At 33.3% G+C, this 27,752-nt stretch overlaps 1 protein-coding gene across 1 annotated transcript in view; it reads left to right on the plus strand.

Moving 5' to 3' along the window:
- The first annotated feature begins 1,983 nt into the window (after window positions 1–1,983).
- LOC117124122 (nesprin-1-like) overlaps window positions 1,984–27,752 on the plus strand; it is a 45,067-nt gene continuing 19,298 nt past the window's right edge. The window contains exons 1-2 of the mRNA XM_033270253.1: window positions 1,984–2,103; window positions 8,364–8,639. Coding sequence (XP_033126144.1) covers window positions 8,558–8,639 — 82 coding nt within the window. The 5' untranslated portion in view covers window positions 1,984–2,103; window positions 8,364–8,557. The remainder of the gene's footprint in view (window positions 2,104–8,363; window positions 8,640–27,752) is intronic.

The raw sequence follows: 27,752 nt of genomic DNA on the forward strand, positions 1-27,752 counted from the left end.
TTTATTCAAACCTCCGATTTTGGAGTTTCCGCGTACTGTACGCGAAACCTCCGAAATAGGAGTTTTCAAACTTTATTCAAACCTCCGATTTTGGAGTTTGTGCGTACTATACGCGAAACCTCCGAAATCGGAGTTTTCAAACTTTATTCAAATCTCCAATTTTGGAGTTTCTGCGTAATGTACGCGAAACCTCCGAAATCGGAGTTTTCAAACTTTATTCAAACCTCCGATTTTGGAGTTTGTGCCTCCTATACGCAAAACCTCAAACATCGGAGTTTTCAAACCTTTATTCAAACCTCCAATTTTGGAGGTTCTGCGTACTATAACTCCAAAATCGGAGGTTTGAATAAAAGTTTTAAAACTCCGATTTTGGAGGTTTGGCGTATAAGTACGCAGAACCTCCGAAATGAGAGGGTTGATGAAAAGTTTTGCTCTCTCTATATAGAGAGAGCTTGTTTAATTAATAGTAGGCCTACGCAGAAACTCCGAAATCGGAGGTTTGAATGAAATTTTGAAAACTCCGATTTCGGAGGTTTCGCGTATAGTACGCAGAACCTCGGATATCGGAGGTTTGAATAAAAGTTTGAAAACTCGGATTTCGGAGGTTTTGCGTATAGTACGCAGAAACTCCAAAACCGGAGGTTTGAATAAAAGTTTGAAAACCCTGATTTTGGAGGTTTGGCGTATAGGCCTAAGGACGCAGAACCTCCAATATGGGAGGTTTGAATAAAAGTTTGAAAACTTGGATTTCGGAGGTTTTGCGAATAGTACGCACAACCTCCGAAACCGGAGGGTTGATAGTACGCAAAACCTCCGAAGTCGGAGTTTTGGCGACGGGCGCAGACACTCCAAAAATGTCTGCGCATGATGATGATGATGATGATGATGATGATGATAAAAAGGGCCTCTTCCATTTTTAGTTGGACAGGAAAACTTTCCCGAAGAGGGTGGAGAAAAGGGGGCGACGATGTATCCGGCGAGGGTGGGGGAGATTTTCCTCGACGAAAGCGTGATAATGTGGTTAGCCGGGTTTGTCAGAAAATGTTGGAGGGTGTCCAGAGAGGGGTTTAGAATGTCTCTACGAGATTGTTTTTTGTTTCTCCCCTGTCGGAGGGCAGATGGTGGCCCTGCACTAGCGATACTCCTGAGTTAATTCCTTTTTCAAATTAGTCATAAGGAGTTCTTAGTAATAAATTGTAAGTGCTCAGCTGGGCCGCCTACGTATGTGTTTTACTGTTTGTATAGTTTTATACAAAAGGCCTGTTTTTGCAACGATAACGATAAAAAGCTAAGAAGCAATGTTCATATAGAAAATAAAAGAAATAAGAAGAGATTTTACAGACGATTCGATAACGTTTTATTGTGTATTCGATAAGAAAATATTTGACAAATCAATTCAAATGACATCATAAATCATGGAAAATACGATTCTATAGTTTTTCCATGATTATGACGTCATTTGAATTGATTTGTCAAAACATTATGTTATCGTATACACGATAATTCGTATTCAAATCGTCCTAGTGTAAAAACTTCTCTTATTTCTTTTGTTTTTTATATGAACAATTGATTTTTTTTTATCGTTGCAAGTAAAACAGGCCTTGCTCGGCTATCATGCTTGATGAATGAGCATGGCACGCTTAAAAAGTTTAAGTGCGCCCTCTGCAATTTCGTCACCTTCAAAGGATTGTTTACATTTTCTCTTCCATTGATTATTCAATTCTCAGTACATAACAATACATGGCGCTAGTCTCAAATTCAGGATTAATTTTCGGCAGGAGTTGGAGGATATAAAACCTATCATATGGATGATAATTAAAGGCGTTATTATGTGTCATTTTATATTGGTACGTATTGAACTGTGTCTTGTGTCTTTCTAATAATAATTAAAAAAAAGAAATATTTATTCAACATTGCCAGATGTCTGAGAATGAGATTGTGACTGTCAGACTCAGCCTGTCGTGTAGACATGACTGAGTTTCAGATGTTTGCAGGCCCCTTTTAATAGGCTTGTGAATATGAATATGAAAGAGTTAATCCAGTTGTATGTTTTCATAATATTCATATTCGAAATCACAGTTTATTAGCTGTTTTTATTTCAAGGTAATGATATTGCCTAAAATGTAAGTACAGCGCAATAAGTAGTAATGCGATACCCTCCACCATCTCATGCGATGCAATATACAATGGGCTTTTTCGACTGGTTCATTTCGTTGACTACGATATTTCGTTGAATATTATTTTCATTCGACTGGTTCGTAAAATAAGGGAAGTTTCGATTTGTGCGACGACGCGACGCTTGAACGGAATCACTCATGCGTGACCATCTTACCTGGCGTCCTTCCCATACGTTCTCTTTATACATAGATTTTGCAAAATTGCGTTCCAGAACCTACTCGATGAGGTAACCTTAACGTTCTCCCATGCGCAGATGACTATTAGTGACATCATTACATTCTACGTTCGTTACAGTCGTCATGCAATCGAAAGCTCCGTATTAACTTCTTTGACAACGACAATTAACGTAAACGAGAGTGCGTTAATTAGCCTGAAGTTATCACATGACCAAATCATGGCTGATTGGTCAGTTTAGCAACAAAATTTGGGGTTAATATAATTTAGATTAAATTTCAGAAAATAAAAATTATAATATTACCCACATTAAGTCAAACAATAATTGTAGGCTAACAGAATTCAAAACGGGATAACATTTTTTAAACCAAAAACCCATACAACCACAATCCGAAGCAACCTTGATTACGCATCGTGTATCGCGGTAATTATGCAGCCATTTTGTTTTGTCATACCAGTTTTCTATTCGATTGGTCGTCTTCGTTGAGTAGGACTTTACTACTGCACAGGTGGGCGTGGTTTACGAAGAACGACTAGCTATAGCCCTGCATCCATAAAGGGCCTGCCTACCAAAGCACAATTACTGTACTTTTTCAAGCTGCTTTCAGTAAGTTAATCATCATTCAGTCAATAAATCATTATTAATCATCATCATTAATCATCATCATTCAATCAATGCAATCAGTCAGTGTATATTTCTTTCATTTTACAATCATATTTAAATCAAATATATTCTTTTAAAAATAAGAGGCAATACCAAAGCATTGGCGGCTGCATAAATTTCCGGCAAATGTATGTATAAATTAAAAAAAAAATTATTTCTGATTAACACGTTATGTTATGGGTCACTCAGGCCCAACTGTAGCTCCAGAAATTTGCCGACAAGGGGTCCAAAACGAAGCGGCTGTACTGGCGGTAGCCAATATGTGTGCACTGAATTGTGGAGATTTCTAGGTCACCGGTTCAAATCCTGTCACTGCTCTCCATGTGTTTCAGGTGGAAGGTTGAAATGCAGGTTGCAATAGCGCACTGTCTTTTCAATGAGAGTTAAGCCATTGGTCCTGTGTGCATTAGTGCGTATGTGCATGTTCTAATGCAATACACTATTCGGAAAAGAGTAGTACTGCCCAATAACCACCAGAAGGACCAAACTGGAAATAAGTCTTTAGACTTTCGAGGATTTGGTGTTTACATGGAATAAATCAATTCATCCATCCAGAGCCTTGTTCGGTGTCCCGGAATAAAAAATCCCATTAGAGTTTTTATATGGCGTAGATTCAGTGTATTCAACCCCCGGCCCGTGGGCAAATTCAGGTCCGCCAAAACTTTTGATCCGGCTTGCTAAAAATAAATAATTTTTCAGAGTTTTTTTGTTAATAGAAACATGACCGCCTGCTCTAGCCTCAAGAGTCTGCTTTTTCTGAGTGTACTTCACAGTATCTAATGGCATAGAGTAGGCTAGTCGTATTGATGTGGGGAGGAGAGAAAGTGCACAATTTATGTCAGCTTGCCGCTGGCCTCAACAAAATTGGAACTCGCCACCAGCCTAAAAAGGTTGAATACCCAGGGCGTAGATGGTCCAAATATGTGCTTTTAGACCACAATATTAGGAATTGGCAATAAAGGTAACGATATTCGGATACCCAAATTATTATTTTTAAAATTTTTGATCCGATGACCTTGTCGTGATGTCAGACGACAGGGGATCCGGACCCCCTGCCCCTTTCTGTTCCTCACCTTGTCTTTAGTGAAGTACTTTTAAAATACCATTAGAAACGGTAGAAAAAATTATTTTCTTATTTAGCAAAATTGTTTAACAAAAACTATCAAGACAGATGAGAAAATATTTATTAAATTTGTTTTAAAGTATACTGTAGAAAAAAATCTGAGTATTTGAGGCAACATTTAGTTAAAAGCACCAATATTTCCTTTCTCAAAAACTTGGTAAATTCTCTCCCTCAAAAACCCATTATTGGATTGTCTAAGGCAATAATGGCATGTTGCATTCAAACCGAAGGCTTTTAACAGTACCATTACAACAGAAAATTTGTTGTCTATTTTGCTGAAATATCAAGATGTATATTGCAGTCACCAAGAGTAATGTCATTAATACTCCACGCAGCCACTAAGCCTTATAATCCAAAATTTGTTTTCATATTTAGAGTGCAGTTCAGAAGAGTACAGTACATCTCCAGTTTGCATAATTGAGTTTTGTAACTTGCAAATTGGCTTTTCCGCATAATTATCTTCCAAGTATACAGTAGTTTGAACAGACTATCAAGTCAATTAGGAGTGTTAACAACCAGATATTGTAACCAGAGCAGTTTGGGTTTAACTTTACCAATATTAAAATGAGGAAGACCAGTTGAGTTTGATTAACAACATTACAAAAATCCATCATATTTTTCTAGATTGGACTACATTTATTTCGTTTAAACACCAAGGATAACCCAATAAAGTTCGAAGAGGATTTACAATATTCCCAGGGGGTCCATCTGGTTGTGAATTGGGCAGTACAGTACACTAGAGCCTGGTTCACGTCGAACTTTTATCTAGATATACATCCACTTAACTAGTTAAAATTTTGACGTGATCCACTCAATTATAGCTAGATAAAGGCTTAAGTCACTTAAAGTTAAGTGACTTAACTTCACTAGAATAAGAGACAATCCAGTACAGTACTATATCCGATAGGTTTCCTGCATTCTTTATGTACGTGTGGGCCATATTGCACACAAGACCAATGCCTTAATGTCTCATCCGAGCTATTGAAACTTGCATTTCAGCCCTCCAGCTGAAACACAAAGAGAGCAGCGATGGGAATTACACTGTGGGGGGGACAAGCGATCATCACTGTTCAGCGCACAAAGTGACCACATGTACCACCAGTTTCAACCAATCAATCAACAAAAATTTGTAAAGCGCCGGTATCACAGCAAGTGCAATGTGCAGTGGTGGTAATGACGTTAACATTACTCAAAGTGCACATGATAAATTTAACTTATGAAATTGTACAGTAAAAGAAAAAAATTATTTACAGTACATTTCTGTGTCAATCAATTGGTAGGAGATTGAAAAAAAGTAAGCTTTTAAACCTTTTCTAAAGAAAAACACTTGAAGATAAATGGATGTTGGTTAGTAGGTAAAGGCATTCTATAATATTGATCTACAGTTTAGCCGACTGAGCAAGGCCCCATAAAAAAATTATTAGTTTATCACCCCCTCCCTCATCACTTTTGGGGAAATTCTGATTTCATGTATTCCCAACCATTGATTTACTTGTGAACATTCGTAAAATGGGGGCAGGGTTAGCACCAAAAAAAAAAACCTCCCTCCCTCATCAGTTTTTAATTCTTTGATAGGGTGATAAACTAATAATTTTTGTTATGGGGGAGCTAACTCTTCTATATTTTATGATATTCATATTTATATTGTTGTAATTCATTAATTTGTAAGTAAGTTGTCTGAAATTCTAATGTCCTCTCTTGACCTTTACCATTGACAAGCTCATAAGTGGACAATTGTGTTTACAGTGTATGTTATGTGATAGTGATATCTACTTTGGAATCAAATGCAAATAGACTTGATGTATGGTACTGTACTATAATAGGACAGATCAAACATTACTATAGAAAAGGCATGATTTTTATAACTGACATAGTACTTAACTTTATTATGTTATATTTTAAAATTTTTATTTGGTGTATTTGCAGTCTGGGAGTCACAAAAGCGGGATTCCCGCTCAGTGGCCTATGCAGTATTGACATGGGTGGGGGAGGGGGTGATGGGGGTGCAAAGAATAGTGGGATGCTTGATGGTATAAGGTGATGGTTCATTAGCTGACAAAATAAGGTGATTTTGTTTCAATTAAACTTTATTTAATATTGGTGATCCTGACAGCAGTACTGACTTTTGGACCCTCTGTGAAAAACAATATCAATTTGAAAAACAGTGAGTAATATTTAGCAGGAAATAAAAATTCAATCCACAAGAAAAACACTGGAAAAATAAAATATGTATTTGAGCATCATTTCTTTGCTCAGCAAATTTCCAGTACTTGTTTCTTGTTACTGGTATAGTGCCTTTCTTTTCAGGTACGAAGCTCTGTAAGCGACTCTCCACAAGTCAAAAACATCTCCACAAGTCAAAAACATCCCCCCAAGTAAAGCTTGCATAGAACCAAACCCAAGCAAAGTGTGCTAACTTAACTTATGCAGTAAAGAAATAGAAAAATAAGAAAACAAGCAAAACAATAAACAAATACAGTACTGTATGGTCTAAGCAAGGTGAGAGGAACTATTGAAAAAGGTGTGTTTTTAGTAGGGTGGGATGTGGGGTTGGGGGGAAGCAGTGTTGCATTCTTCCTTTTAGATAATGCCACCATCCAAACTGTTACCAGGCAGATGTGCTCCCTCATCTGACAAGAAGTGGGGAATTAGTTTGAACTAGTTTCCAATATGTTTCACAGAATCAGTTCTTTAAATGAAATGAGATATTATTTAAAAAATTATGAGCTAAGTAATATTTTACTATAGATATTGCCGATGATTTAATAATAATGAAATTGTTGAAAATAAAATATGAACACCGATGAGTTATGGTTTGAATTGATTGCTTCCTTTGTATAAGTTGTTAAGGAAATAATCTCTTGGATTACCATACATTTTAAGTAGGGTATAAAATTGTAAGCCCTATGCATTCTTATTATGTCAGTTTTATAGAATGCATTTCAAGATAATTTCAATAGTGCATATGTATTATAAAAACAAAGAAATTTCAAAACAATGTATCTTTGAGGCAAGTAATTAATCTTTTTATTAAATTATATTTTTCAAAGATTTAACCATACAGTTTACATAAATACATTAATTGCAGAACCAAATCTGACTCTCAAAACTCAGGTATTAAATTACCGTAAAACCTAGAATTGAAGCCCAGTGGACGTAAACTCGAGACAAAACCCATCTCAAATTGAAGCTCCCTCTTTAGTTTCCAAAATTAGCCTCGAAAAGAAGCCCATGGGTGGGCTTCTTTTTAAGATAGCAAGCTTCTTTCGAGATAGTACAGTACACACACTGTATATTAATTTCAGAAAATAAATTAAAAACAAGCCTGGTTTATACAGTAGTTTAGGTTGTTTATTTAATGCCAGTTAAGTACACTCCATGATACAGATTGGTGTTACAGTTGCCTTATTTATTGTTTTAGACTACAGTACAAATTCCAAAAATTTACAGCTTTCATTTTGGAAAGAAGCCCCCCTCTTTACTTTGCAAAAGTAGCAGTGAAAAGAGGCCCATTCAAAGTTCGCAAAAAGAAAAAAGAATCCCAGGGCTGCAATTCAAGGTTTTACAGTATCGATAATAAAGATAAACATGAAAAAAAGAGAAAAAAGATAGATAAAATATTAAATGAAATTTATTATGTATCACTACAAAAAAATATGTACAAATGTATTAGAAAAAAGGGCAGGATAGGTAGATGAACAAAATGTGAAAAATGAATTACATTCCTTCTCTGTGTATTAACGTACACTTTTTTTTTTTAAATAAGAACTAGTAATCTTTTCCTCAGGATGAATGTTCTTATTTTTTTTTTTTTATAAGAACTAGTAATCTTTTCCTCAGGATGAGTGTTCTTATGTTTTTGCCGATTTTGCCTCAAAATGCTCTTATTTGTTCTTATTTTTAAACACTTTTCAAAAATTGTATTGTATTACGTTAATAAGAAATAAGTATAGAATACATTACATAAGGTTTGTTGGTTTTCTGTGTTTTAAAATAAAAACCTCATTTGACATTTTTCCTATCCTCAATTTCTTCTTATTTTGTTCTTAATTTTTAAGCAATTTCAGCCTCCGTGTTCTTATAAAATGTGCTGTTATAAAAACAAAGTGTATACTGTAGAGCATGCATGGTATAGAGGAAGTTGAATGTTTAGCATTGGCATGCCTCTCCGTAGGTCGTCCCTGGAGTGTTAGCTTATAATTCACTTTCATCTCTTGTACTCAGGTTTCAAGCAGAGGGCATCAAGTTCAACTTTCAGCCTACTTAGCATCAGAACATGGAGCCAACTTCCCAGCCTGTTAATCTTCCTACAGCCATTTCCATGGTAACAGAAACAAAACTTTTCCAGTGCTACGATATAAGGATAAGTTTGTCAGTGAGGTACATGTAGATTGTGCAGACTTGCACATCAAACTAGAATGGCTAATTATCGGAATGTACTTGGAGGGCGTGTTGGAGGAGCAAGTCGACAGATCAGCACTACTATAAAACACCTTGCAGGTAAGGTTTCTTCTGCTACAGTAACACCATGGGGCTTAACACAGTAGCCTCAGAGTTCAACAACAGCCTCATCCTGAGAGAGGTCACACACTTGTTGATGCTTTATGATGTACAGTATAGTAGGGCCTACAATATGTTGTGCTTGGTTAAATATTTACTTGGTTTATTATGAGTTTATTAATTATTATTAATGATCAGATATGCTAGGAGCCTTTCTCCAACAACGTGTCAATTACTTACTACATGATCTACAAAAATCAACAACACAAATTGGTGTGAAAAACATGAAATAAATATAATAATATTTATTTCCTCAAAAAACATCAAAAGAACAAACATACAGATGAGGGGGTCAGATAAAGGAGGAACAAGTTTCTAAATTACTAAATGGTTTCATCTGCCCAAAAAACAAGAACGATGACATAAAAGATTACTTTATACAAAAAAAAGGTACCATTTGAAATTCTACAGCTAGATACAGTATTAATTTTAGTATTTTTATAAAGAAAAACCTAAAGAAATTCTTAAAATTTTAGTAAGAAAACTGATGAAATTTATAAATGTATCAGGTTGTTAGTACTTTATTAATGTAATTTTACTTCATTTATATTTTAAAGAATAATTGATCGATGATTATGTACTTTGAATCCACTTAAAAATGCTCTTGAACGTGAGATCAGATTAAAGAAAAAAATTACCTCTTGCTTTGAATACTCAACGATGGCTTGATGTTAGACATTTTGATAGAACTGACATTAAACTTTATTCATTCATTCTTCATTTCAGTTCTGAACATTATGTTTAGACATTAGGTTGACTAGAACTGATATACTGTATAAACATACAGGGTACAGTAGAAAATGAATAAATTATGTAGTATTGCTGTAATGTAAAGAGAAAGCAATTCATATTCATAATAACTAGATTAAGGACAAATATAAGCAACACTGTAGCCAGGGTAAATTATGCTGGGGAGGGAAACATCGAGTCAAACACTATGAAATTACAAGGTACGAGGGGGGATGAGGCCGACACAGGAATGGGTTTTTTTATTTTGTATTCCTGCATTAAAGTCTGCTAATTTTAATATGACTTTGTTTTTATTCTTCCATTCCAGATTTTTTTTTTAAATGTTTGTTAGAAATGTAATGTTATTACCACAAATTTGACAATAATGTGCACTGTGTAATAATCATCACACTGGAAGGTTAATTAAATACAAGATATTGTAGTAATACAGAAATACTATAGGCCTATGATGCTCGTAACCTTCTGTATTCAGTTTTCACCATTGATTTAATGATATAAAACCTTGGTTATTATCCTAAATATGCCATGTGTTTGCCAAGTTTAATGAAGCATGTTAGTACTGTATTTCTAAGCAGAATTGTGTAGGTGGCTATTGAAAATGTGATGAAATAAAATAGAAGGAAGTTCAGATAGCACCTGCTAAAAGCATCGGCATAAGAATAGAAATAAGAAAACATAATATTATAGTTATGGTGTACTGTACATGTACACTTGAGGGAATATGAATGGTTGTTAAACTCTTTGTCTATATAAGAACCAGTAAAAATTTTTTTCCCAGACTCATTTTTCTCATTTTTTGCTGATTTCAGTCTCAAAATGTTCTTATATTGTTCTTCTTTTTACACACACTTTTCAAACATAGGAAATTATTATTGTACAGTAGTGTGCTGTATGTATTATAGAATGTACTAATTACATGTCACACCTGCACATAAAACTAAGAATTTTACTGTTTTTTAAATTTTTTTTATTTTTTAAAATTAATTTTTCAATAAAAAAACAAAAACAACCTCCGAATAAGTGGCCCAGGAATAAATGGCCCTGAATGACAGGTAGGTAAATATGGACCTCAATAATATTATAAATATACAATTGATTTATTTTGTGGAAAATGTTATTATTTAAATTATGCTGAATTTTGTTATAATTGTGGTTTTTACTGTATTGCTGAAATAAACAAAATAAAAAAAAAATGTCTTTTAAATGACAACCCCAAACTGAATGGAAACCTATAATTAGGCCAATAAAATTAATTGGTAGTTTCACGTCCCAACCCTTATATAAAATTTTGGAGCCTAAAAAAAGTTAATATTGCTATTAAAAAAAAAAAAAGAAAAAAGGATTTTTTCATGGAAAATAGACGGCGAAAATAATTATCGTCTGAAAGATTGTTGTCAGTGCCTAAGAAAAAGGTGGAAACATAAATGACACAGTATATTACAAAGATTTAAGTTCTTTCATAAAAACAATTTTTATTTACCAGCAGGTTTACAGTACTTTACACTGTACTAGGATAGTAAATTAATAGCAATAGTAAATAACCTCACCAAAAAATAATTTCATTTCTCAGAAAAATGAGTATAAAGTTTAAGTGTAAATCCAGATGTGTTTATAAACATAACATTTTTTATCTCAACCCTAACTATGGTGGGGCTTAGGTTATTGACCCTTCATTTGTACATTTGGCTTCATGCCCCTTCCCCTGGACTCTATTTTTTATTCCTGGATTTACCACTGAGTGCAGTAAGATAGACTCCTAAGAATGTGTAATGAATCTCCCAAAACAGATGTACTGTAAAAGGTATACAGTAGTATTAAACCTCAAGGGCAAACCATTGACTGGGCAACAACAAACCATGGAGATGATTTTACAACTGTCTGGGCTGAGTTAATCAAATAGTTCAGTGAAGCATCTATTGAGAAAGATAGTCTTCACTCATTCATGGCTAAATGAACAAAAACAATATATTGATTGAGTAGGCTATGTTCATACACATTAGCTAACGGTAAGCAGGATCCAGATTAAAAACATGCGCTAACCTGTACATTCATGTACCTGTACAAGAAGATGATGATCGAATCACTGGCCAAAAGGAAACTGGAAATTGGAAATGCGTAATTGTTTAACGATAGAAACATGCTCAACTTTAGCCATTAGCGTATCGGGATTCTGCTAACAGTAACAGTTGGACCCTGCTTACGGTTAGCGCTAATGGTTACCTTCTGATCCGGATACTATGGCTATAGTGTGAAGCTGACCATAAAGAACATTAAATTCCTGAAGGAGTATCTATTGAAACAATGTGGAATAACAATCAACAAAAATATGTTAGAAAGGGAGGGACTGTTTATATTTTGCTACTCTACTAATAGTAAATTTTGTACTCTAATAGTAATTTATTGTTTAAAAACTGGTTTAATTTTATAGTTTTTAAAGAAAATGTATTTGCAGTCACAAATTGCATTGTTATTTTATGCTGTTGAAATAATTGATGCGGCTTAACATTTTTTTTTATTCCCGCATCAATATTTTCCAAATTGTTGACGCGAGCGGGAGTGATAACCTATTAACTTTTTCTATTTGCCCTTATCACTAATTTATTATTAATTTATCAATGATTGTGGTGGTTTAAAGTTAACTGAAAAGATGGGTTTATAACTTTATTCAATTCTTGAAAATGTCCATTGATGGTGAGTGGTGGATAGAATTTGTCAAGCTGTCCTACAGAATACAGGGTACAGTAGGTACTGCAACTGTGAAGTGCGCATTATTATTTATTTTTAATTCCCTGTAAAATGATTAATGCAAGTTAGGTTCAAAAAGAGAGTTATATTTCTTTTGACTTAAGGAAGCACCTTAGATTAAAAATCCATGTACTGATTTTCAAATAATTTGCCATTCTTCTGCACAATGTAATCATGATTTACAATTTAAAATATAGACAAGTTTTTTTAGTAGGCCTAGTGTGACTATGTTTATTATGGTAAAATAAACCATTTAGAAAATAAATCAAATACTTCTTTTATTACAATTACATGTTATTTATTTCTAAGCTTTAATTCTACAGTGGTTTATTGTAGTAAAGTTTAGCTCTACAGTAGTAATTTATGCTAACTGAAGTACTCAGATGTCATTGAAATAAAATACTACTGTATTTATTTCTTCTTGTTCCATTTATTTAAGAAAAAATTCAAATTCATATTTCGTTGTTTGGTTAAGTTTTCTTTCCGACAAATTAATGATTCAAAGGCAATGTAAATCTCATTATTACAGTATGTTCAGTACTATACATGAATATACACTTGATTCTTATGAGTGAACGTGATAAGATCTCACTCTAGTCTTAGTGGGGGACTGATAGGAACAAGGATGTGATAAATCAAGATCATTGAATGTATTTGATCTAGTTCTGGTAAGGAACATTAATTTGGAACATGATTTATTCCAATTGTAGGTGATTCAACAATAAAATACAATGTATGAGGTAGAATTGTCCACCTTTTTACCATTATACATAGGACAATATATTACTGTAAACCAGATTTCCTTAGAAGGGGTAGGGAGAGGAGTGGTTTTATGAGAGCCAGATGTCCCATAAAAGAAATATTCTCTGCTTTATATAATGCTTTTGGCTATTGCCTTTTGTACTGTATATTACTATTTACTTACATTTTTTCACTGTCCTCTGAAAATGTTTCAAAAAAGGAAGTGTGCTAAAAAACACACAAAAAAAAAGGTATGACAATAAATATAAAAACAATGATTTATTATACTATTTTGCTAATGTTGTAGGATTTCTGTAATTTGTACTTTATCACAACTTTTTAATAATGGTTTGTGGACTAAACCATTATGATGGTTATCAATTCTACTCAAACTCAAATTAGATTTTGAAATAAAAGTACAAAACATAAAAAAGTCGGAAATTGCCAACTGTGGATTGTCAGAAAAAAACTTTAGTGACTCCCCAAACAGAATCCACAACACAATATATGACCATCCTCTTTGCAAATGTAACAAATAAACAAATAGATATCCAACTGTCATTTTAAGTCCCTACCAAACAATTACTGTATGCTAGTTTGAGAATACTAGAGTGAACCACTGTTAAGCAATAATTACAATGAAGTTACTTCATAAGTCTGAAATTTGTGGAGTGAAGAACGAATGAAGAAGTATCTAATGAAACGCTTGTCAAGAAAGTAAAAAGCATAACTGGGGTAAAAGCTGTTTTGTTCAAACACTTCATGATTTGAGGATACAAAAGAAGCATACACTTAGCTATTGAGTAAATTATCATCATAAAAAGAACTGGAGTTGCAAGTACTTGCTAAGCTACAGTACACCTAACAAAAGACATGAAGAATAAACAGAGGGCAGCCTGTTACAATGCTCCCTGTGTAGTCCAGGGATGCCCATTTAGCTGAAACCTATGATCGTTTTACAACCCCCATGTGTGTATGTGAATATTTTATGAGCTTCTCTTGATGCCTGTGGTTGCCTAGCAACTTGTATACTTTGGTTTGTTTATTCCTGAGGTGTGATTCTGATTACCCATTGTTTATTTAGTGAATTATTTAGAACCAATTAAAAAAAAATGATTTACAGTATTTTATTTGTAAGGTACTTATAGTTCAAAATGTGTATAGCATTATTTTACAGTAGATATGCAGACATACTGTACAGTACAAGGATACCAAAAAATATCCCATCTGTCAAAAAATTGAGGAAACCTTAAAAAAAAAATCTATTACTAAATTAATTAGCTCATTATGATCAAATTATAATTTTCAATGAAATTCAGATGAAACCCAAATCATTTACTTACCTTTTAAACAATTTTTAAAGACTCAACCAATTTATATCATGCAAAACTGTATTATGGACATGTTAATTTAGCCAACATGAAACATACTGAGAAATTGTAATGTATTTTTATATCGTACATTGTTTTTTGCATTACAGGACCGTTTCTTTAATTGATCTTGTCATAAAAAGTTTAGAAAATTTCAGTCAATTATGTACAGGTGAAGCGAACAATAGAGAAATCAAAAAGGTATCGAAATGAATAGCATTTATGACTGAACAGGAGAGTAAGTAACTCTCTTATGCACAGTTGAGAAAACAGTCAGTAATGGAAGGACTTTGTTGCAGGCTTGCCCCAGAAGGAATAATGGGGAAAACTATGAATAAAGACTGATTGTTGTGGTTCAAACAATGTTGATTTAGTATAGTACCGTCTTGAGACATAAAAAAGTCTTTAAAAAACTAGAGAAGGTACTGTGCTGACTGTTGATTTACTACAGTTTCTTCTTGATCTGCTTTTTAAAAAACTTATTACCTCTCAACTAGCATGAGCCTAAATGAAAGAAGTCTATATTGGCTTTAATTATCATCTCTAATCACTGAATCCATATTGTCAAAAATAAATAAAATACTTTACTTTGTGTGTTTAAAAAAGTTCACTGAACTGTACACATTTTCAGAATCAAATTTATTTGTCCTCGCAGAAGTTACATCAGTCGTTCAAAGCTCAGTACATAAAATAAAGTTTTGACATACACATATACAGTAATACAAAGATACTATAACTTACATATAATAGATAATAGTAATTAGTTGATTCAAGATAAAGTTAATTGTAGGCCAATATGTACTGTATTGTATCTATGTCAGATATGAATTCAAAAGATAATGGTATAAAATGTTTTGTAAAATGCTTGCGATGACCCGTTTGATCTATTTATTGTTATTAGTGGATTTGGCTGACGCTCAGATCAAGCATTGTAAATCTTGTAAACAAAAGCGAATGCAGATAGATTGAATGTTACCATGGTTGGAGTGTAATAACTATAGTACAGGGGGTCTAATAGACGTAATCAAATCTTCCATGTCATTGCAAGACCAAGCATTAAAGTCAAGCGACAGATTATAGTCCTCTCGTAAGGAGATATACTGTATATCACAATGAAGCCAGTAAATATAGAGATTTTGAAGTGATGCTCAAGTGCTTCTGTACTTTACGGATGTTTATTGTCACATTGCTACTTTGAAACTAAAGATTACCAGTGATCATACATTAATGGGATGCTCCAGGAGCAAAGAATCTAGTAGTAAGGTGGAATTTTTATTAATAATTATAGATTTTTATGTAATTTGTTCAGTAGACTACTGCATTAGGGGATGAGTCCTTGAAAAGTCTGCCTTTTATATTTTATTATTTAAAGTCAGTGTACAGGTCTCCCTCCAATTAAAGACCACCTTTGGGACCAAGGTGTCCATGGTCTTATCTACGGTCTCTAATTTAAATAATAAAGATAAAAGACATTTGTTAATTTGGGACCACAGAAAAGTGGTCTTTAATTGGAGGTTGTCTTTAATTGGAAAGGTCTTTAATTAGAGGGAGACCTGTATTTGTATGGAAGACTTTATCGAGTGCAAACAAAATAAGAGTATTGTCTGATTTATTTAATGTTACAGATTTGCATTTATTCTCATGAACTGTAGTTCATGATTGCAATTTATCTTTATTCAACATTTATATCGTGTCAGCTATAACTTTTATGTTTATTCTCATGTTCTATTTCATGATTGTAATTTATCTTTATTCAACGTCATGCAAGCTATACAATAGACCTTTCCGGAGTGTCAATCAAACTTAACAACTGACTAATCAGAACAGCGATTGGAATACGCGCGCGTCTCACAAACACACGTGTTGTCCCACAAACGCACGTGTTCTCGTATGTTTTAACACTGTCGCCTTGTGGGACCTTAGCAACAATATCCAAGGGGCGGGGCTTAGCGGAAAGGTCCATTGTGTTTATTCTCATGTAATGTAGCACGAGATTGTAATTTCTTAATTCAACATATATAATGCGAACTATGACCCCATTGCTGATATAGTCAAAGGCGGTTATTCTGAAGATTATTTTAACTAATAAGTGAATTTGCTTGAAGTATTATGTTTTGAAATATCTCAAGTACTCTAGATACTATATTATACTGTATAGTGTACCTTTATTATTTTTTCAATTTAAGTGGCACTAGTATTTCATAGCCAAAGTATAAGCAGAAATAAATTCAGATGGTATTATGATGTCACAAAAATACTGGTGTTATTATTCTACCGATGCCTTATTTAGGCTTGCAGTAGGCCTACAGTATGCAGCATTTTCTGATGAAACAATGTGAAACAAACGTAGTACCAGCAACAGAAGATGTTTATTCATATGTTTTTAATAAAGTACAGTACTGTCATACAAATAAAATAAAGTGTGTGTTAACTGATTGGCTTAACTTCCAGTATAAATGTTAGATTTCCAAACCATGTTCACTGGGAATTGCTCGTATATTGTATACTCTCCGGTGGGACTATAGACAGAACTTGGTGAATGTAGTATTATCAAAGAATGTATATAGCAGAAGAATGAGCTCTTCATGCTGTTAGCAGTAAAACTGATGGAACGCTCACCCTCCTGTGAGTGGATTCTTTTAAGGATTTAAGAAACTAACCGAAATAAACTCAATCAGTAAATATAATATAATGACAAGTAAGGCCGCCACCGTGGGGTCGGGAGACTGGAACGAGGATGTTTTATGATTTTTGGGCTCAGCTCTATCTTACTCCTTGTATTATCTTTGCTATTGTACTGTATGTCCATTTCAATCAAAATTGCAGCACATACAGTAGTATTGTATGCATCACCTACAGTAGTATTGTATGCATCACCTAATTATAGCATGAAAAACATTAACGAGTTACATACAGTGTTTTCTCAATTGAAACATTTTTACTGGTAAATTTGTCCATAACAATTTAGTTATGCGTGCAGTGTGAGGCTTTACCCCTTTTGAGTGGGGTTTAATGACTTGGAAAGAAAAACACATAGCCTACAGTAGTCTTAGACTGGGGTGATGTTCCTTTATTGAAAGATGGCTAGCCTAGACCACCTAGTACTGTAGGCCTTTCAATGTTTTTTTTTTGTTTTATTTTACAAACACAAAATTTTTACTGGATGGCTGGTTATTTTTAATAGTATTAAAATTGACGACTAAAATGGCTTCGGGAGAACACTGACATTATGTTTTTTTGTCATAGACGAGGTAAGAATTGCCAGCTATTGAATGCTTAAAACAGATGAAGTGGTATATATCCATGATTAGATATTTACAATGCAAATGTGGGAAATAGGTGTTAAACAGTCTGCTTATGAAGGCATTGACCGTGTATCAGTTGCCATTTTAGCAAATGAAAACAACCCACTGAATACAACTTTTATGGTAGACTGTCCATCATTGTTGATGCAAGTTTAATACAAACATGGTTTAGTATTTAAGTTGTTATTATTATGTTGATTATTAAATCCACTCTGATTATTTACTGTAGTGTGAAATTTTCAGGAAAGTTGAAATTTCTGAAAAATGCTGTTGTTGCCCTGGTAAGAATTAAACTTGTATTATATCACATTTTTCCAGTTTGTTGTGCGTCCTATCTTCCTACAGTAATTTCCTATCATTGCTCTATCAGCTTTCACCCCCATGTCAATATTCGAAAGCCATTTTCAGACAGAGTATCCAGCAATTTTGCGATAATGATACCGGTGCACTTTCCCGACATGTACCAATTCCTACCAATTAAATGTTGCAGTAATGTTGCCGTAATAAATAATTACTTTCTGTATAAATGGAGAGCGAGCCATTGGTTTTAATCTTAAGATAAGATAAGATAACTTTATTATTCCACTAATTGAAACTCTTTGCTCGCCATCACATTATACAATAGATAAAATTTTTTTATTGATCACAGACTGAGAACATGCTTTATTGTTATTGTTCCTAGAAAATTAGTTAAAAGAAAGGAGTAATATGGGAATGTGCTTTCATTTCAGACACTCCAAAACATACTGTACTGTAACAGGAATATTGCGATAGTATTACCAGGTCACATAACCCCAATATTGCGTCTGTGATTAGGTCTGATCGTTTCATACAGAAGGCATTGTCTATCAGTCTGTTGGTGAAAACATTTGATATATTTTGTTTACCATTCTACTTTGATGAGTCTGTTACATAATAAACATCTAGGGCTAGCACAGAGAAAATCAAATGTGTTTGTTACAAATGCTGTAAACCATTATTCAAGTGATTCACCTATCCTTAGATGTATAGCAAGTAGCCATTTTTGTTTTCGTCATTTTGTAATTGTAAATTTTCAAGGTACTGTACATCGTTGTCTTTCTTGGAATTGATATTTTAAGCTCCAGCATAAGTGAAGGAAGCGTTAACTGCCTTTCATAACAGGTTGCCATAATACATCATTCTCAATCTTCAAGGTTTCTGAAAATACATTTAATACTGTATCAGTATAATTATGGAATGAATAGTAGTGGTGGATACAGAAATTTGAAATAGGGGGAGGGCCCTGTTCTCATAATGGTTCATGGGGTTTTTCAAGTATATAAGCCCATTTCAATCAACTGTTCACTCTCTACCCATGTGCATATATATCTCTACCCGTGTGCATATAATAGTCCACCACAAAGTGCTCAACCTGGATATAATAATTCTACTTTGTGTAAATGCATTTTCAAGTAGATGTATAATAAGCCCCACCTTCTAACAATATAGACATAACATTGAAAGTTAATGGATATTAGCGCATCTTAGTAAGCCAACCCTTTAACATTGTACTGTATAATTTTCATGTAAAAATGCTTTAACTGGGTATACAAGCTTACCCAGACATACAGAATACAGTATTCTTTAAGCCCATCTTGGCTATAATCCCATCCTTTTAACATTTGAATAAGTTTCATGTGAAATGCTACCTAGGTATAAGGCTCTATAAAACAAATTATTAGTTTATCACTCTATAGGCTGGAAAAGTGATGAGGGAGGGAGGCTTTTTAATTTAGTTTTTTACTTTGCTAAAGCCAAATATCACTTTGGGTTGTATGCTAGTGCAATATCAATCCATATATTGCAAATACATGATTGACATACAGTAATATAAACAATAAAAAAAAAAAATTCACTAACCATAGAATTGCGGGCGAGGGTGATGAACTCATTTTTTTTATTGGGCCTAAGCCTATACCCCTATTGACATAGGCCATTTTCAAGTAGGCCTAAGTGATGGATGTAAGCCTATGTCTATAAGCCTACACATTCCAATAATTGTTCATGTAAAACTCTACCTTTGTAGATAGAAGCCTATTAATACATTAGACATAAAAGCATTTTCAAATAGATTCATTCATTATTTATTTCCATTTATTGTCATTTGCATCGTAAAAATACATAGAATTAAATTACATAAAATACTAGCCAACATAAAAAAGTACATAAAATACTATATAGCCAACATAAAAAATTATGCCTAAAGACTCAGTCATATCCCTCTCGTACCTAGTGTTAAGTGCCAAATGGCTGCTTGATAGAGGCTGTTTCGGTACCTGTTTGTACTACTAGGGATAAAGCAATAGCACAGCCACTACATAACACGAAGAGAGAATGCGAAGGATGGAAATCTTGCAATTTGTACAATTATTTTCTTTCTAACCCTATTAATTAACAAAAATTAATTCAATAAGCTCTTGGCTATACCCTTTATCATTTGAATCATTTTCGTGTAAAAATCTACCAGGTTACACGCCCACTGTACAGTAGAGCATTTTGAAGTGGATGGATATATTAAAGCTCACCCTCTAAATACTTGATGTAAGCCCACCTCTATAGACATAGAGCAAAATACAATTGCTTTGTTGCGCTTGTCAACAATAGAAAATTTTATTTAAAGAAAACTTTAACTGTGTGTCTAACATATTCTATTGTGTTGTTGCGTAGGAAAATCACTTCTATTCACCACTGTAGCAGCCATGACACTTGTGGCTTATTGAACAATAGCACGTAATAAAATACGCTACAATAAATGATAAAAAAAGGGATAAAAACAGACTGAAGCAATTTTGAAAATGAGCTTAAATAATGTTTTGATTAAACATTTACATTCGATTGCTTTTTAATTAAAGTCAGTCAAGTAGAAAATGATTGGTAATAATCAATGATGATTTATTTAGCCCAACAATTGAGCTTTTAATATTGGGGGCTGCATGCTTTCAATACATCCTATAGGTTGTATAGCAAACAATGTGTAAGGGTTTGCTTTCAGTGTTTTGCATATTTGTTTGAGTCAACATACTAACATTTGTTTGTCAGTGCTGTACTTTTGGAACACTCTCTAAAATGTTAAGAAGTTCAAATATATGAATTCAGTATATATTCATAGAGTCAGCAACCATACAGTATTATTTATTAATTTTTTTGGTTTAGCCATGTTTTCCATATTCTGTAGGAATTAAGATTGAAGGTGAAAGCTTGTGAATGCTTTTACCTTTAATAATAATAAAATGTTCTTTCTTTTATTTCTTTCTTTATTAGGTTTCATATAATATTCAGATCACAATCACATAATTAATCACAATTTTTTTTAACTTAAAGCAAGCAAAATTATACAATGAATTATTTATTTGAGAAAGAAATACTGGTTGCTTTAAAATAAAAAATAAAAATGTGAAATACTAATTAAATTAGAATAAGTCATAAAATAAAATGTGTGTGGATGCAGGTCAGAGGTTCAGAGAACTTTAAGTTTGATCCCTCATTTAACTAACAGTATTTATTAATAAAAAGTGATAAATTCCATTCTAGTAATTTTAAACAAATTATTATTTCTCTTGGTTTTGTAAAAATAAAAATGAGGTTGGATATGTGTTGTAGCCAGTTGATGAAAATGATTTCAATTTATTAAACAATTTTTATATTTAGTTAATAGGTATATCTACAAAAATGATAATCATTTGGTTATGATATTGACAAATTTGTATGCTTCATCAAGACTTTTGTCTGGGTTTTTTATGATTTTAAAACATGCTTATAATACTGTAATGGTTGGTTACTGCTTATAACAAGGCTTTCTTCTCTTGCTGTTGTGTTGCATTTAATAAAACTATTATGTAATTACCAGTGTGATGCGGTAAGGACTGTCGTCTGGAAGGGGGTGGGGGCTATATGTATATCTATAACACAGCGTAGTCTCTTACTTTATAGGTAGGACCAACTCCCTGGTAGGACTAACTGTACATTGGTGATACAGTAGTAAGAGTAACATTTCAAGGTTGAAAATATTTGGATTTCCACTCTATTTTGTTGAAAATAAGTTTATGATCTTAGTCCTGCCGTCTTCCTTATAATTGCTTCTATCCGGTATTAAAAACCAGATCAGTTCTCTGAAAACATCATGACAAGTGAAAAATTCATGTTTGTTGCAGTGCTTATGACGCCTATTCAAAGCAAGCAGTACTTATTATGAAAAGCTTATTAAAAATCATTTATTGTAATAGCATGAAGGCAGTCTGTCTTCAACACTATAAGTATAATACCTCTCATTTAGCTGAAATTAACTTTGCTATATACATAGGACTCTAATTATTTTCTGGCAGTCAGTATGAGTTTTCACTTGATTGCTTTCTGGAGCCATTTTAAAATACTATTATATCATAAGCGAAACTGGAAAAAAAATGTTTGGAAAACAGAAAATTTGATCCATTGGGACCAACCACATACACACTGACAAGTGTATTGTTAAAGTGGGTTATGTATTGTACATTCCTATTCCTAAGGCCAAGTAGTGTCATGTGATCAATTAAAATTGTAGATAGCTTAGTCATTAACTGTCAGGTCATTAACCGCCTTTATAAAACATTACAGAAATTGGTTCATTTCATTTTTAAAAAAGAGGTGTACTGTAATAATTTTCTTTATTTACACAGAGTGATCTCACACCATAATGCATAAGAACGAACAAAGCTATAAAATAGGCCTATTACATAACACAATATGAGTTAACACATTAATTGATTACCTATAAGTTTATCTATTAGTTGTAGTTTTGTACAGTCCTGATTATGTGTGGTTGCAGTTTCTTTACTGGTGTAGTACTGCAGGCATGCAGTTGGTATAAAACTACAGTATTAACCCCTATTGAAAGAGTATGTCTTTTAACACTGTATTAACTCCTATTCAGGGGGCACTCTTCATTTAATGATTTTGTAATATATTTAATCAAATTTATCTTGTGTATTCAATTTTAGTTGGTCATCAAAAAATACGAGAATCCCTTGGTTTAATTCACAAGAGGGCAGTATTGATCATATATTCCAAATCTCACCTTCTGATGAATTAATATTTATTTTAATGTAATTTTTTTTTTTTTTTTTGTACAGTTTAATACTACTGGTTCCTATCTCTCAGTTGTTGAACTTTAATAGTGGTTGGCTAGGTTTATACCACATGTTGGGAACTGTCACTAGCTTCAAACAGATGAAAATATGACAAGGTCTGTGCCCCATTAGGAATGTACTGACTAGTTCCCTGTCAAATACCAATTCATTAGTTGTAGAAGCAAACACATAACAACTTCAATGCAGTTATTACTACCATCTTTCAGTACATTCGGCATTTTTATATAATATTTCATCAAAAATCTTTGTGGAAGAATTATCTTTGAGTTATTTTGTGTGTTGACCATGTGAATTATCTGAGGAATGCTTTCTGTCAACATTGGTTTTTGTTGACCATTGGTTAGATATACACAGTTAGATGTGTATAAGAGACAGCTTGGGTTATGTACTGTACATTCCTATTCCAAAGGCCAAGTAGTGTCATGTGATCAATTAAAATTGTAGATAGCTTAGTCATTAACTCTCAGGTCATTAACCTCCTTTATAAAACATTAATTTCATTTTTAAAAAAGAGTTGTACTGTAATCATTTTCTTTATTTACACAGAGTGATCTCACACAATAATGCATAAGAATGAACAAAGCTATAAAATAGGCATATTACATAACACAATATGAGTTAACACATTAATTGATTACCTATAAGTTTATCTATTAGTTGTAGTTTTGTACAGTCCTGATTTTGTGTGGTTGCAGTTTCTTTACTGGTGTAGTACTGCAGGCATGTGGTTGGTATAAAACTACAGCATTAACCCCTATTGAAAGAGTTTTTTTTAAGCCACAAAACAAAAGAAAGTATGTCTTTTAACACTGTAGCTAACTCCTATTCAGGGGGCACTCTTCATTTAATGATTTTGTATTATATTTAATCAAATTTATCTTGTGTATTCAATTTTAGTTGGTCATCAAAAAATACAAGAATCCATTGGTTTAATTCACAAGATCATATATTCCAAATCTCACCTTCTGATGAATTAATATTTATTTTAATGTAATTTTTGTTTTGTTTTTTTGTACAGTTTAATACTACCGGTTCCTATCTCTCAGTTGTTGAACTTTAATAGTGGTTGGCTAGGTTTATACCACATGTTGGGAACTGTCACTAGCTTCAAACAGATGAAAATATGACAAGGTCTGTGCCCCATTAGGAATGTACTGACTAGTTCCCTGTCAAATACCAATTCATTAGTTGTAGAAGCAAGACACATAACAACTTCAATGCAGTTATTACTACCATCTTTCAGTACATTCGGCATTTTTATTATGTAATATTTCGTCAAAAATCTTGTGGAAGAATTATTATTATTTTGTGTGTTGACCATGTGACTTATCCAAGGAATGCTTTCTGTCAACATTGGTTTTTGTTGACCATTGGATAGATATACACAATTTTATATAATGCAAAAAAAGTAGGCCTAGGAGTTATATTCTTTCCAAATTGAGTTGTTGAGGCTTGGAGAATTTGCTAATTACATTCTGTTTTTGCTATGCATAACTGCTGGAAATATATTTGGAGATGAAAGTATAAAAGTGCTGAAAGATGTATGACCGCCAAACATCTATAAGAAAGGTTGAACTTAGAGGTTGGTATCATCATACAGTATTATCAATGTTACTGGCAATACAATTAATTATTATTTTTTTTACATTATTATATTTTCAAATTGATATTGTTTCATTCATCAGATGATACTTAATTTAGTAGATAAATACATTTTATATAAAACTACTTTCCCAGACTGTATAGTAATTTGCCTACTTGAGGAATATACCCTCCGCGCAAAACTTTGGCCAAGAAATCTGCGAATTTCGGAAAATAAGGGCCAATTTCTGTGAAGATGTTGCCAAAAATTAGCCTTTATACTAATCTTAACATAAGTGTGTAGTATTATTCAGTAATTGCGATTCTGCGCACCTATTTTCCTAGCAGTTTTCCACGCAAATTTGAGCTGGTTTTTTAAGGCATCATCCGTGCAATTTAAAAACTCTACAATATGGGTACTTGCTGTAGTATTTAGTATTTACAAATTTCATTAAAATGATAAATGATGAAAAGCCAATTAAATAAGATGTAATGTAACCCTTTGAGAATGATAAATAATTAGTGATAGCATTGTAGTACCCAGGGAGTAGGGATCTCTGGGGTAGGAGCTGTAACAGTACTCTCACAGTAATTGAAATTTGGATGATATTCAATCCATACTCACCCATGTCGTCCTACTCATATAGTAGATTGTGGTTTGATTATGACTTAGGCCAAATAAAATTAATTGCTAGTTTTACGTCCCTGCCCTCATCAAATTTTGGAGCCTCATGAAAAAAAATTACTATTTGCTATTTTTCAAAAAAACATTCATTTTTCTATGGACAATAAAAATAATGACTGTCTAAAAGAAAGATGTCAAGCCTAAGAAGAGGTGGAAGCATAAATAGCAAATACATTTAATACAAAGATTCATTTTAGATCTTTTATAAAAAAAAAACAACTATTTTTACTATTTTACCAGCCTGTTTACCATTAGTATGATACAGCAATAAATAGCAAATAGTAAATACTCTCACCAAAAAATAATTTAAAAATCCTGCACGTGAAACTAACAAGTAATTTTATTTGGCGTTACAATGATGTTCTAAAGTTGATACTAAGCTGATGAGCCCAAACAAACACTGAGAGGATCTGAGAAGATATTGTTCAAAGCAGAAAGAACTGTATTAAGGTGTCTGTCGATCTGTCTCCCTCACTCAATTTATCATCCCATCCCTCCCCCAAGCCTCTCATATTCAGTTTCAAGTTGCAGAACATCTATCCACCCCATAACAAATCATAATGTATAGAATGGCAAATTGAAATCTAACATTATCTTAACAATGTTGGAAGTTATCTATTGACAAATTCTTCATGACTTATACCCGATTCACACGTACAAAAATCTTACCAAATGTAACAAAATGTAATCAAAAGTAACATTTTACGGGACGTGTGAAAGTACCTCCGTGTAATATCCTTGTAAAATCTCGGAGCGTCTCGGTAATCTTTACCAGCCTCGCTGAGGCTGGTAAAGCTTCCGAGATGTAACATGGATGGATCTGCGCATGCGCAGGGATTTTAACACAACAACAATCTACTGTTTCACGGGGTTCTTTGAATTTTCTTCCTTCTGCATACGATTCTGTTCCACTAGAAATAGATAGGACTAGTTTTTCTCAATGCTGTATGAATTACCCTTGTTATTGATGTTAATTAGTAATGGTAGAAGAAGAAGATATACATAAAATGAACGTCGGGATGGTGTTAGTACTATTACTAGTATTTAAAAGAGTCGACAGAAACGTTGGAAGCTATGCCTAGTTTAGTAATAATAGTACAGCAGTTGTTAAGGGTATTGATTGCTTCGAATGTTTACTGTGATGGTGAGTTCAACAGTCCATCTGTGACAGGGGTTCTCAACTAGGCCTAGGCTAGACCTATATCGCAGTAGGGGAAAAAAAATGGTTCATTGAATAAACACTAAATAAATTTTACACAACCTTGGCATTACCTTACAGACGCGTGTGAATGCTTTTTATCTCGGTAGGAATAACTCGGGAGATCGCTCGGTTACAATTTGTTACTTTTTGTTAAAATTAACTTCACGTGTGAATCGGGTATTAGAGTACAGGCACAGGAAAGTTGTATAGCAGCACTCATTTGAATGCTTCCAAATTTTAATAACTAACTCACCCAACATTCAATCTTGATTCTTGCTGTCTAGGATATGTTTTTCTTAGGTGCTATTTTAAACTCTAATCTTATTTCTATACTGTATACTCTATTTCCATTTGTTTTCTTGTGAGCTTGTGTGATTCTTCACATAGATAAAGAAACTATTTCCTACACTACCAATATCCTAGGCCAGAATGTTTTACTATGGCGGGAGGATGTTGATAGCTATTCAAATATGGACTGAACCCTACTGATAAGATATACCTCTAAAACTAGTGGCAGAGGGTGTTAGTATAGTGGTTCATTTGTTTAGTTTATGCCATGGGGTCCATAGTGACTATCAAGAATTGGAGGGAAATGTACCTGTAGCAGTCCACCTGATGCACTCTAGCAGACTGTGTCATGGAAGGCATGCTCGATTTAAAGAAAAATGCACAATTAAGGCGGCAACCTCAGCCAGTGTTGACAGGTATAGAATAACTGTTAAATAGTGTGTTAAATCAAACCACTTTTTCATTTTAGCTCACTTCACTAATAGCTATATAGAACATTCATGGCTTATATTTAGCTATCTAGGAAATGTTATTCTAGAACCTGTGTATTTTATTTATAGGGCTATGGCACCAAATTCAGTGGCTGGATTAAAAATTTTTTATTCAAATTGCAAGTCTGAGAGTGCAATTTCTAGCCTTCTATCTAGAGGTGCCATAACCATATTTTTTCTTACCTCAGCCTGGACCATGGTAGAGCTGAGGTAGTCTAGACTGAAAGTCCCTCCCTCCCTCCTGTGACATATTTGATGTCTACTGCATAATGTGATAACATACATTACAACAACCATATTTTTTGGCACTGTTTCAAATAGCTCCACTAAATGCTATGCAGACTATGCACTTTGACTATCTAGATAGAATTGACAGTTTGTACTGTGGGAAATTCCCAGAGAATGATTAGGCCTATATTCTGATCAATAAATATAACATTATTATTATTGATTGAATATATAATTCTGTTACTTCACTATTAATTACTAGGTGCTTTAGAAATGTACCTCGTAAAATATACTGTAGATTTGCTAATTATAAAATTGGTCAATGCTATTAAAACCTATGAGAATGAGTTGGGCCAACACAAGGTCAATCAGCACACTATTGGCATATGATGTGCCATAACATTTATGTTCCCTCAACCCACCTTTATTTATTGTTTTTTTTAACTTTTGACTAGTAGTACGTTGTTAGCATAAATTTATTAAACTGCACATTTATTAATGCCTATGTTACCCCAGTATCATTA

Source organism: Anneissia japonica, unplaced genomic scaffold (assembly GCF_011630105.1).
Source record: "Anneissia japonica isolate Jap-2015-1 unplaced genomic scaffold, ASM1163010v1 scaffold3949_len364153_cov177, whole genome shotgun sequence".
NCBI lineage: Eukaryota > Metazoa > Echinodermata > Crinoidea > Comatulida > Comatulidae > Anneissia > Anneissia japonica.